Here is a 12575-nt window from a genome sequence, read left to right as displayed (position 1 = left end):
GCAGAGCCCCCGGCTGCGGGGGATGTGCTGCAGATCCTGGCACAGCACTGGGCTGGGGCCAGGTTAACTCATGCTGGAAGGGCAGAGCTCCGGTCGAGCAGTGGATCTGGGGGAGCGGCTGCGGTCAGAGCCGGCTGGAGGCCATGAACTTGGGCGGCATCTCCTGGAAGGCTCTGGCTGTGCCTCTCCTGCCGAGCAGACCAGCCAGCAGGCTGCCTCCCCCTGCTCACTGATACAGGTTCCCTCTCAGCCTGGGCTGTTCTGCCTCTCACAGTTATCCTGAGCTCTCCCGAACCCAAACACCAGGGTTCCTGGTGCTGGTACCATCCAGATGTAGCCCAGGTCTCTTGCAGTGTTGGTGGAGGTGACAAAGCCTCCTATCACAGGAGATCCCTTCAGGAGCCTCCTTGGCCCTTTGCTGCCCAACCATAATGAAAGGTCGCTCTCTCGCAGCCCCCACTTCCCCGGAGCCTGGGCTGTGTCCCCAGCTGCCTTGCGGCAAGGGACAGAGCAAAGCCAGCCCCCCCGGCTCTCCTGGGACTGTTTTCTCGGCAGGTTCCTTTGTCGGCGTGGGGGGGGAAAGCTGTGTACCTGGAGCTGCCTGGCTGAGCCCTGCTTGGGGCCCTGCTAATGAGGCACGTGGCTGGCTCCCTGCTCTTGTCGGCTCAGCTCTTCAAAGCTTGCTGCATTTCTTGGGAGTAATTGGCCCTGCTGCTTTGACGAGCTGCTTTGGTCGCTCTTGGTTACTGCCTTTCCTCCCCCCCCACTTGTCCCCACATGGCAACAGGAGATGCAGGGCTGCTCGTCTTGTGGCTGTGCTGGTGCCTTGCAGCTGGCCCTGGGGCAAGCTGCTCCCTCCCCCTGCTCCCCCTTTCCCTGCCTGACCAAGGGGATAGCAATGCTCACAGGGCTCTTTGTGAATGACCCCGAATTGGCTGGACTGCAGGTCTAAGGGGTTCCCATCGCAGGTGCAATGTACGTGCCAGCAGGGGCTGGGGTGAGTGGCGTGAGGCCTGGTTTGGGTCGGGCACTTGCTAAAGGATAATGGGGGTCCCCAAGGGCTGTGCCGTTCTGTCCCCAATGTCATGCAACTTCGGGGCCTGGGAGGGGGCCTTGGGGGTTGCCTCTTCCTCCCCTTTGTAAAGGCACCAACTTGCCGTTGGGCAGTCATGCTCACAGCTCTGCCCTCTGTCTCCCTGCAGCGAACCGAACCTTCCTCTGTGCTGCATCTACACTGGGCTGACCACAGACCCCTTGTCCCAGGGACTGCTCTCCGCAGCCAGGCCAGAAGCCCCCTCTGCTGGGGTTCAAACTGCCACTGGCACCCGTGCAGGGAAGAAAGCTGCTCAAGCATAGCCACCTCCTTGCGGGGGATCAGCTGAGAGATGCGCTCCCCTCCACCGCCTTGTTGTCTTGACCCCAGAGCCAGGAGAGATTAGTTGAGCTACATGTGCCCAGCTGGGAGCAGGGAGGCTGACGTGCAGATATTGTGGCAGTGGAGAGGGCAGGCACTGCCTCCCCCACCCTCTCACTTTAATCAATGCCCTGCTCTGGGGCCAAGGGAGTGCTAGCCGCCCCGGAACAACCCCCCCATTTCACATGCCCGCTCCACCGCCCAACTGAACCGCAGGGAGGGCGTGCTCCCTCCCGCGCCGGCTGATTTATCTCGTTAAATGGCCCATCCATCAGCCTGATCCTTCCTGTTAATTAAATGGCCTGCGTGAGGGGCAGCCTGGACCTGCCGGGAGCAGGGAGGAGATGATGGATTGCTTGTATCCTCCAGAGTCATCAACAAAGTTGAGTCCCTTCCCGCCCCCTTCATGCTGGGGCCAGGAGCTTTTACCCTGAGGCTCCCATCCAGTGGCCAAGGACAGGTAGAGGGGAGGTGGGATTACTGTGAATGATGATGCCTGGTGTCCCGTGAACCCAAAGCCAGCTCTGAGATGCTGAAGCACTTGTCCCTGCCCCCAAACTGCCCGGCTCTTGGGGAGGGAGGAGGGGAAATGGCAATTGGTCTCGTTTTGGAACTTTCCCAGTGTCCTTCCCCATCATGCTGAAATATCGGGCAGGATACCAGTCCAACCAGTCCCCCTCTATGAGGACTGCTGGTCGCCTGGGTCACAAGCAGCCTCTGCCCAGGCTACCATACCATTGGTGTGTCTTGTGCCATTGGTCTGCCCCCAGGCTTTGGGCCTGCTGCTGCCAGAGAGCAGGAAGGCTCCGGGCTGTGGCCATTCTGTAGGGGTCAGAGGGCAGCTGCCTGTCAGTCCCCTGTGGGCTTCTCCTCAAGCAGCTCCCAAAACCCCCAGGAGAGCTCTGCACTGTCCCTGGGTTGGACCACAAGTCCCCACAGCCTCTTGGCCCTCATTAGCATTTCAGACAACAGTGAAAGGCCAGACAGAGCCTCCGCCTACCAGGCACTGTTTGCATCAGGTATCTGAACGTAGGGAGCTACATCAAAGGGACAGTTCAGGGCCTCATTAGCTCTCTGGAGGAGGGTGGGGATGGATCCCTGCTCTCTGGAAGAGCCTGGCTATTAGCAGTTCAAATTAACACCCATGCAGAAGGATCTGGCAATGACTTCTCCTGGGCTCCCCTCTGCCTCCTGCCAGGCCAGCCAGGGCACAGGGAGCTTCTCAGGGCTCTGGCTGGAGTGTGGCTGGCTGCTGGCAAGGGTCCTTGTTGCCCCCTCTCCACTGCACAGAGCCTTCCTGGGGCGAGCTGCAGTCTGAGCTGGATGTAGGGCTCTGGGCATCATCAGGGCTGGGTGGGCTGGAAGTGGAATGAGGTTGATCTTTGCAGCTGCCTCCAGGAGTGGAGCAGCAGGGGGGCAGCCCCTGTGCTGCTGCCTTTAGGGAAGGGAGTGGGGACTCGCGGGCCCAGCCTGCCCCTCCTTCAGTGCATCCACGTGTAGCGCATAGCTAGGGATGCGATCCTGCTGTTACAGAGCAGCTCCAAGCCACATGCTCAGTGCAGCAATCCCCAGTTGTTCTCGGTGCACAGCGGGAGCCCCTGGGGATGGGGAAGTAACTGCTTGTTAGCATAGACCTTGTGTACTGCCCCTTCTTACCCCCCTCCCATGGAGCAGTGCAGGATTGTAGGGGCTGGGCCCAGCACCCCATTTCTACTCTGGGCTGTCCAGGAGATGTAGAAGCCCATCCAGCTGCCCTGGCTGCAACCTTCCTAGACCCAGAGGCCTTTTGCCTCCAAGGCTGCTGGTCCAGCGCTTCCATCCATGTCTGAAGTGCAGCCCCAAAAAAGGACTGTGGCTGGGCCAGGTCTGAGCAGGACAGCATGCTTCCTGTTGGGCCCTGGCTCCCCAAAAGAGCTCTGCCTTGACTAGTTGTGTGACCCTGTGCCACAGTGCTACCGGGACCTGGCTCTGGTGAGCAGAGATGGCATGAACATTGTCCTGAACAAGATCAACCAGATCCTCATGGAGAAGTACTTGAAGTTGCAGGACACCTGCCGGACACAGGTGAGCAAACAGGGCTTAGCCTGGCAGTGGAGCCCTGCCAAGAGCTGGAGGGGACTGCATCCGGGGGGCTGGGGGTTGCAAACAAGGCTGGGACCTAGGCTGGGAGGGGGGTTTGCGGGGGCAGCATCAGTAGGACTTGCTCAGCATCCGTCCTGGGTAGCGCACCCCATCTGTGATGGGAGCAGCACTTCTCACCCACAAGGGGAGTCTCCAGGGTTGTGGGCATCTCAGGCAGGGCCAGGGTCTGTTTTGGGCCTCACCCCTTGTCTCTCGTGCACTCTACCCCTCTCCCATCCAGCTGGTATGGCTACTGCGGGAGCTGGTGAAGGGTGGCGTGCTCGGTGCCGATGGTGTCTGCATGACCTTCATGAAGCAGATAGCAGGTGAGTGCTGCCCCAGTGGGCCTTGGCCCTTTGCTCTGTGCACACCCTAGGCCCCTCTGACTGCAGCAGCACAGAGCCCAGAGCCATCCTTGAGGTTCAGTCCAGCCCCACCTCGCCTCTGTCCCAGGTGGGAAGAAGTAGGGGCCCGGGACTGGTGGATCCATGCTCTCTCCCCCTTGTGTTGCATCCTCAGTGACTGTATTGAGCTGTGGCAGGGCTGTGCTGGAAGGCCCAGCCAACCAGGCCTCTCAGGGAAGGTGGGCTAGTGGGGAGGACTCAACCCATTCAGTGCCAGGGAAGCAGCTGGTACAGTGGGAAGGCACTTGGGCAGCACCTGGCCGCACAGCAATGCTCAAATAGTTTCCGCAGCTTCAGTGCACCTGGCCCCTTCATGCCCTTCAGGCTGCAGGAGCAACACTGCCTCCTTCCCTGTGTCCTGTGCTGGCGCCAGGGCCAGGCGCTGACGTCCATGGTGGAGAAATCTGCCTCGCACCATCAAACCTGACATTTCGTTTTATTGCCATGCGGTGACAGAGGCTGGCTGGCTGCAAATGGGAGCTGGCACCTCTGTTCCCAGGGGGCATCTGGGCCTGAGGCATGGGAATGAGCCAGTCTGCCCCCTCCTCAGTCTGCATGGGGTCAGCTCACAATAGTGTGAAAGCCCTTGGCAGGTACATGACTGCTTTTCCCCGGCCGCAGCTCCCTGGGCTGGGCCCCTGCTGCAGCCTTGCTCAGCTCTGTTTTATGAGGCCTGATCACAACACCTATCGCAGTGGCTTGCGTGCCCCTTCTAGTCGGTCCCCGGATCCACCCTCGGGTTCCCAGTGCCCCTAGTAGAGATCTCCTGCTTCAAGCAACTACAGACCTGTTATGGAGCCCAGCTAAGGCTCTCAGCACCTGCAGGGAGCCTTTTTATTGAAGCTGTCCAAGTGCTTTAGAGTGAAGCCTTGCAGATCCAAGGCAGTGCTCCCAATCTAACAGGTACTGGGGGGAGCCAGGGACATGTGGCACATTGGAAATGCAACCAAGGCTGTGGTGCCATGCTGTTCCCAGATCCAGGGACTTTCCTGGCCCAGTCCCTTTCTAGAGCTGTGGGTCTTTGGCTGCCTCCACCCTAGGTACAAAGCCTCGTCCCCCTCTAGCTCATTTCCTTTTGGCAGGGGTATCGGCATTGTGACAGTCCCCTGTGCTGTGACCAGAAACCCTCTTGATTTCCTTTCACGCACCAGGAAGCGACAGCATCTGTCGCACTTGTCTGGGAACATGCTGAACACATGCTTGAGAGCAGCCAGGCGTCTGTGGCAGGTGGCATGAGACCAGGCAGAGAGTGCAGGACTTTAATTACAGCCTCTGCCTTGCCGGGGCCTGGCGGTCTAGCTAGGCAATGGCTCAAATAATGCCGACCGCGGAGAACGTCGCATTGATTAATCTAACTTTTCTCTCCTGTGTTGCGTGTCCATTGTCGTGGTCTCAGGCGGGGACGTGACGGCAAAGAATATCTGGCTGGCAGACAACGTCCTTGACATCCTGACGGAGCAGAGGTACGAGCGCAGTGACAGCCAGCTGGGGTGGGCAGGGCTGGGGAGTGCCAGGTCTGTGCCCCTTGGCGAGGCTGGGGAAGCTTTCCCTTCCTGAGCACAGAGCAGGGTAGATCTGGGGTCTCTACACTTTGACAGGGTGGGCAGGGGTGCGCTGATGGATTCCCTGCATGCTGCGGAGGTTTGTTACTACCAGCTTGAGCATCCCATTGAGACCCAGCCAGCACCCTGCAGGGCTTGCCTTGTGAGACCCAGGAGCAGCGCTTCTGGCAAGGCTGCTGACCCAGCCAGCTGGAACCATCCCAAGCAGTTACCCGTGGCCACGGCGCTCCAGGCCAGTAGTGCAAGCCTTGATATGGCTGCTTCCTCTGCAGGCAACTGCTCACCCTGAAACCATGAGGCTGGGTCATCTCCAGCCACCCACAGGACATTAGGGACCCTCCCCCCTGGCAGGGGAGATTCCTTTCCCTGCCCAAGCTGCAGGCTGTCAGCGTCCTACGCAGGGCTGGCCTCAGCAGGGCTGCAGCTCTCCTGTGCAGTGGCAGGCAACCTGAGAGCATTGTCCATGTTGTGCTTTGCTGGTAACGCAGCAGCTAGTCAGCTGTGAACAAGTTGTGTGGTGTCGGCTAGGCAGTGGCATTGTGCGCATGATGGCAGTTGTCCCATGGTGGTGCTGGCTGCGGTGGTTAGCAGTAGTTAACAGTGACGCCCCATTAATGGCTCTGCTCTTCCCTAGCAGGGCTGTGTGGTCCCAGTGGTGCCATCTAGTGCACATGCTGGGGATGCCACACAGCTCCCCACTAGGCGTTCACCTCACCGCCCGCTACCCCCCAGCGCTGTTCTTGCTACCCCTGGCTGCTCCCTGCCCCAAGCCCAACCTAGGCACTCCCCACCCTAGCCCTGGCAGCACCCAGAGTAGCTCCCCTAGACTCTGCTGCTGAAGCAGAGGCTCATCTTGCCAAAACCTATTATGGTTTTATCCTGCAAACAAATAACCAGGGAGCACTCTGCTGCAGAGAACAGCATCTCCCTTCCTCGCAGTCCAAGTCCACACTGGCCCCAGCACCACAGGGGCCCACCCAGTGCACTAAATCACAGCTCCAGCAGCAGGGCTTTGGCAGGGAAACATGCAAGGGGGAGGCTTGGCCCACAGCAGAATGCTGGTGCCAGGCTGCAGTGGGTTGGGAGGTGTTGAGGCATGGGGTGAGCTGGGCTGGGCCAGAGGGAGGGAACCTGCAGAGCCCAGTGCCCTCGGATGGCAGGGACGGGAAGGTTTTCATGGAGAAGCAGGCGTGAGGCCCGGTGTCACAGGGGGGTGTCAGTGTCTTGGCTTAATTAAAACCAGTAGAGCAAAGCTGAGTGCCGCAGCCTCCGCAAGCTGCAGGGAATGGCCGCCGAGGGCTGAGCCAGCGTACAGCTGCCCCGTGGGGCCTCTATTTGCTTGGCCTGTTGCATGGACGCATCCCCTGGCCCTGGGCTGCTCCCCGTGGCCTCGTTTGACAGCACTGTCATTGCTGCAGCTGACCTACCCTCCCCTGGGCTCCACTCCTTTGTCATTCCCACGTCCAGCCCCCATGTGTCCCAGCGGCTAATTAAGCTCCACGCTTGCATATGTGAGGCATGGTACCGAGTGCCTGGGAAAGCAAATACTTGTCATAGCATCCCGGCGCCCTCGTGATTTAGGACAGGTGACTCGGGACAGGTGACTCGCTCACCATGGGGATGTTATCTCCCCGGGGGGCGTGGCTGCCTTGCCCTGGCCCAGCCAGGATCATCCATTGTGCCAAAGGTGCTGAGCTGTTCCTTCCCATTCCCAGCACATGGCTGTGTTGGTGGACGGTTTTAGGCCAGCAGTGCCGCAGGGCTGCAATTAATGGAGCTGGTTCCCCATGTTTGGGGCAGCCTGGTGCAGGGCAGCAGCAGGGAAGTGTCCCAGTGGCCCTTGATCTTCAAGGAGCTGCTGTTTGAGAGAGTGGGGAAGGCTTGGGATTTAGCACCTGGGAGGGGCCCAGCTATGTGCGAGGAGGGGGTTTAGTTAACCCAGCTGGTGAAGCAGGAAGTAAAGCCCAGTCAGCTGCCAGCCTGGCGCACGGCCTGTTTCTATACCCTTCCACCAGAAATGGATGGATGTGGATTTGTGAGGTCGTGGACTCGGAGCATCTTGGCTGCTCCCTACTGCAAGCCCAGACCCCGCTGGGGAGGAGCAGACCCCTGGGGCAGGCTGCACCCATAGCCCATCACCTTCCCTGCCTCCAGGCTGGGGTGGGCAGGGGCGCTGGGCTAGGCAGCTGCCATGGCTCTGCTCCCGGTGTACTGGTTGCAGATAAGGGTGCAAGTATGGCTGCCCCACTGCCACCTCCAGCACTTGCTCATCCCAGAGCTGTGGCAGCACCGAGCTGAGCCCGCTGGAGCAGCAGTTCAAGCGCTGGAAGTGCTGATTACCATGCAACTTGCTGCTAATCTGCTCTAACAGGCCCTGTTGTGCCTAGAAGTGAAGGCCTCTCTGAGAGAGCGGGGTTCAGCCTGGTACCTGGCCAGAGCTTCTGGCTCAGCTCACCCTCCTCCAGCCGTCACTGTGCCTGGTGATTTCTGGCTTGTGATGCACTTGGAGTAGCGGGATCTCACGGGTGATGGCATCGGGGCTGCCCAGCAGCAGCTGCTTCTTGTTTCTGGGCACACACGGCCTCCCCAAGTGGGTCCCTGCCCCCACGGGCTGATCACAGAGCAGCCCCCTGCATCCACACATCTCGCACCCATCCCCTTCCTGCCCTACATGGCTTGGAAACCAGGCAGAAAGAGCCAGGCAGTAGCTGGTGATAGAGGGGCTGGACAGGGCCTGTCAGGTGCCTATGGGAAGCCAGTTGTCCACAGAGGTGTTGGCTTTGACCCCCTGGTACAGTGCAGCACCAGGACGCTGTGCAGAGCCCGGCGACACAGGGAACCAATACTGATACCCCTGACCATGGTGATACTTGGCCAAGACACATGGCATGTGCCTCCTCTCACAGAGCAGGGCCGACCCCACCATGAGCCTCTTCCAGGTTGGGATGGAAGAGAAGCCAGGGTCACGAGGCCTCCAGCCCGGTGGGAGCGGGCTTGAGGCTGGAAGCAATGACTGACTCCAGCAATCCCAGGTTTGGGGGCAGCCGGCAGGACATGCAGGGCAGGGCTGGGAGTTGGGACCTTCGTGGTCCTGTTCCTGCCGTTGCCCCTCAGGGCTGAGTACCGCGTGCATAGATGGCCAAAGGGCCTGGGCTCCTGCTGCAGTAGCAGCTGATGGCAGTGTCCCCTCTTCCCCACAGAGAGTGGGTGCTCAAGAGTAGCATCCTGATCGCCATGGCAGTGTACACTTACCTGCGACTCATTGTGGACCATCATGGCACCCCACAGCTCCTGGCCCTGCGCCAGAAGGAGGTGGACTTCTGCATCACCCTGCTCCGGGAACGGGTGAGGAATGTGGGACAGGGCTGGGGATTGCTCCGTTTCTGACATAACTCGCACTGACATGTGTTCCTCCCACTATGGCCAGGAGCCACGGACCCCAGGGAGTGAGATGGCCAGGTTCTCAAGGATCTCCAAGCCCATGGTGCATGGGTATGGGGGGCAGGGAGAGCCAGGTGGCAGCTGGACTGCATGCTCCTACGGGCTCCTTTAGGGCCTGTTCCCAACATCCAGGCTGTGGGCAGAGGGGGTGGAAATTTCCCCCCTGTCCTCCCTGCCTGTCTCACCCCATCCCAGGGCCCAGATGTTCCCAATCAGCCAGTACCAAACCCTGCAGGATGCTCATGACAAGTGCCCTTGCAAGAAGGTGCAGAAAGAGCGTGGGGACAGGGGGCATCTCCTGCCACCCCCATCCCTGCCCCATGGAGAGGTCCCAAGAAGGCAGTGACCCCAGCACATTCCTGCAGTGCTACTGGCTTGTCTTGGTCGCACGGGCACTAGCCACTCTCTGCAGCAGGGAGGGGGCCAGCCCTTGAGCAACCCCCCAGCTGAGTGCCACTTCCCCTCCCCTCCTGAAAGAGCAGATGTCAAGTGCAGCGCTTCGGAGATAAAACGGCAGCTCCATGCCCGGTTGTTTGCTCTGTAGTGGAGGCCGTTTTAAAATAGCCGCTGACCTTCCTCCCCCATCCCCCTGACAGCAGCTCCCCCCTCTGCCACCGCCACCTTCAAACAGAGTGGCTACGCCTGGGGCAGGGGGCCGCCGGGCAAGGACTGAATCATCCGGAGCTGCCTCCACACTTGGGAACGGGATGTTCTCCCCCCCCTTCACCCCACCCGCATCCCCCATTCCTCCCCCCACAACCCTGTAGCAGGTGAACAGTGCGCTCGCTTCTCTCCCCCCCAAGTTCATGGACTGCTTCATGATTGGCCGGGACCTGGTGAGGCTCTTGCAGAATGTTGCTAGGATACCGGAGTTCGAGCAGCTCTGGAAGGACATCATCCACAACCCGCAGGCCCTGAGTGCCCAGTTCACAGGTAGGCAAGGCGAGGCCTGGCTTGGGAGTCCCGTTCCCTGCTCCCCCCTGCCCTGCTCAGGGAGCAGGACAGGGTGCTTTCTTGCAGGGCTAGTACCGGACATGACCTACAGACCAAAGCCCACCGTCTAGGGCTTGGCCTGGGGCCAAGGTCTGTGCGCACCCCCACCCCAGCCTGCCCTGTAGAGCAGCTGGGCTGTAGCACCATGAGGTTGGGAACAAGAGCTTGTTCCCCTGGCTCAGGCGGGGAGCTCTGAATGCAGAGGGGTCTCCAATGCGTGCCAGGCTGCAGCACGAAGCTGGGTAGGAGGTACAGCACCTGAGATGCCCTGGAGGAGACTGTTTCCCTGTCCGCATGTCTCAACAAGCCGGTTGCAGGCCCAGCTGCTGGTAGGGCTGAGCTTTGGCCTTGGCCATGCAGAAAGGAGCCCTCTGCCCAGGCTGAGGCCTGGCAAGGCTCCTGAAGGAGGCTGGGCCTGCATGGCCTCATACTCTGCTCCTCAGCAGAGCGCTGCTTTTGGCACCAGCCCGGCCCACATCTCCTCCATGTAGGACCCAGACTTAAGACTCCCTTTGTTGTAATGGCTTGAGCTGAAAGCTGATGCTAGAGCGAGGCCCCAGTGCTGGACAGGCCGGAGCCCTCCAGCTGCCCCAACAGAGCTCCCTTAAGCGGAGTACACCGGGGCCAGGGGCTCCTGTCAAAACCTCCCTGTGCAGATTCCCCACTCCCTGAAACCGCACAGCGGGAACACGCTGTGCCCAAGCCCTGCACAGGCTGGCATGAAACAGCCCTGGCAGAGAGCCTTGCATCCAATCCCCTGGGATTTTAAATCTGTATCAATTATTCACTGCTTTGGAGGCCGGCACCTCATTATCCATCTGCTAACAAGCTTTCCAGAGCAGAGCTTAAAAGTGCTGCCCCGACATCTTCTCTTGGGCTCTGGGTTAATGCTTCCTCGAGCCCTTTGTTTGCACTGGGGCAGGCTTGGATATTGGTCTCATAATGAAGAATTAACCTGCATGGCCCATGGACAGCCCCTCCTCTGCCGTCCACAGCCCCTGCAGAAGCTGGTAGCTGATCAGCTGCTTTCCCATGGGAGAGGGTGGGCTGGGGGGAAGCAGGGGCCCTTGTGCTCTGGGGCTTCCAGCCCTACCTAGCCCATCAGGAGCGGTGTAACTCCCAATGCTGTCCCCATGCATGGTGGGGCCAGGCCTGGGGTTTCCTTTCTCCCCAGGTTCACCTGGACACGCTAGAGGAGAGGGACAGGCTACAACTAGATCTGGATAGGTTACAGAGGTGGGTGGATGGGAACAGGATGGGTTTCAATACTGACAAGTGCAAGGTACTGCACCTGGGGGAGGAAGAACCAGCAGCATACCTACAGGCTGGGGAACTCCCTTCTTGTCAGTGCAGAGGCAGAAAAGGATCTTGACGTCATTACTGATTCCAAGATGAACATGGGCTGCCAATGTGAGGATGCAGTCAGGAAGGCTAACTGCACCTTGTCATGCATCCATAGATGCATCACAAGCAGGTCCAAGGAGGTGATCCTCCTCCTCCATGCGACATTGGTCAGGCCACAGTTGGAGTACTGCGTCCAGTTCTGGGTGCTGCACTTCAGGAGGGATGAGGCCAGCATTGAGAGGGTCCGGAGGAGGGCCACTTGCATGATCAGGGGGCAGCAGGGCAGGCCCTACGAGGAGAGGCTACGAGACCTGAACCTGTTCAGCCTCCACAAGAGAAGGCTGAGAGGGGATCTGGTGGCGATCTATAAACTGGCCAAAGGGGACGAGCAGGCAATAGGAGAGTCCCTGTTCCCCTCAGCACTACCAGGAGTAACAAGGAATAATGTCCGTAAGTTGATGGAGAGTAGATTCAGGCTAGATATCAGGAGGTGCTACTTCACAGTCGGGGTGGCTAGGATCTGGAACCAACTTCCAAGGGACGTGGTGCTTGCTCCTACCCTGGGGGTCTTCAAAAGGAGGCTAGACTGCCACCAGTTTGACCCCAGCATTCTTTCCTGCCATGGCAGGGGGTCAGACTTGATGATCTGCTCAGGTCCCTTCTGACCCTACCAACTGTGAAACCTAGATGCACTGTGTTGTGCCCAGAGGACCCAATCAGCCAGAGCCTGGTGGGACAGGGTCTCTTGTCTGCCCTAGGGGAGGTATTTCACTTGGCTCGGTCGGTCTCTGCCCTTTGGCCTGCCTGGGCTCCCTATTGGAGCCCAGAAGCCTTTGGGCCTGGGTTTTTAACTCCGCTGCTTAGCGTGAGTCCAGGCTCTGACAGTTTTAACCTTGGCTTCAACTAGCTGCAAAGCTACAACTCAGCAGCAAGATATGGCATGAGAGTCACTTTAACTATGATCTGTTCTTGGGAAAGACAAATGACTGAGCAGTATGGTGCATGCCGCTGCCCACAGGCAGGTGAAGCACTGCCCTGGGGTTCCCTGGCGAGAGGTGGCTTCTCCCTTCAGTGACAGTCCACGCTGCACCGTGGGGCCAGGCAAGCACAGACCTCAGTTCTCCCTTCCCCAGGCGTCCTGCAGCTCCTGCAGTCGAGGACGTCTCGCAAGTTCCTGGCCTGTCGGCTCACCCCTGACATGGAGACCAAGTTGCTCTTCATGACCTCCCGGGTAAGGAGGACCCCCAGCTGCAGGGGGATGGGACCCAGGCCCCCAGGGAGAGCGGCCTTGTGTGA

At 59.7% G+C, this 12575-nt stretch overlaps 1 protein-coding gene across 1 annotated transcript in view; it reads left to right on the top strand.

Moving 5' to 3' along the window:
• The window catches only part of INTS3 (integrator complex subunit 3), a 34511-nt gene that overhangs the window by 6240 nt on the left and 15696 nt on the right, over window positions 1–12575 (top strand). The window contains exons 4-9 of the mRNA XM_006264379.4: window positions 3365–3478; window positions 3777–3861; window positions 5336–5402; window positions 8702–8846; window positions 9746–9875; window positions 12413–12510. Coding sequence (XP_006264441.2) covers window positions 3365–3478; window positions 3777–3861; window positions 5336–5402; window positions 8702–8846; window positions 9746–9875; window positions 12413–12510 — 639 coding nt within the window. The remainder of the gene's footprint in view (window positions 1–3364; window positions 3479–3776; window positions 3862–5335; window positions 5403–8701; window positions 8847–9745; window positions 9876–12412; window positions 12511–12575) is intronic.

Source organism: Alligator mississippiensis, chromosome 15, assembly GCF_030867095.1.
Source record: "Alligator mississippiensis isolate rAllMis1 chromosome 15, rAllMis1, whole genome shotgun sequence".
In the NCBI taxonomy this organism is placed as follows: domain Eukaryota; kingdom Metazoa; phylum Chordata; order Crocodylia; family Alligatoridae; genus Alligator; species Alligator mississippiensis.
Note: the sequence above shows the minus strand (reverse complement) of the source record. Positions and strands in the feature narration are given on the sequence as shown.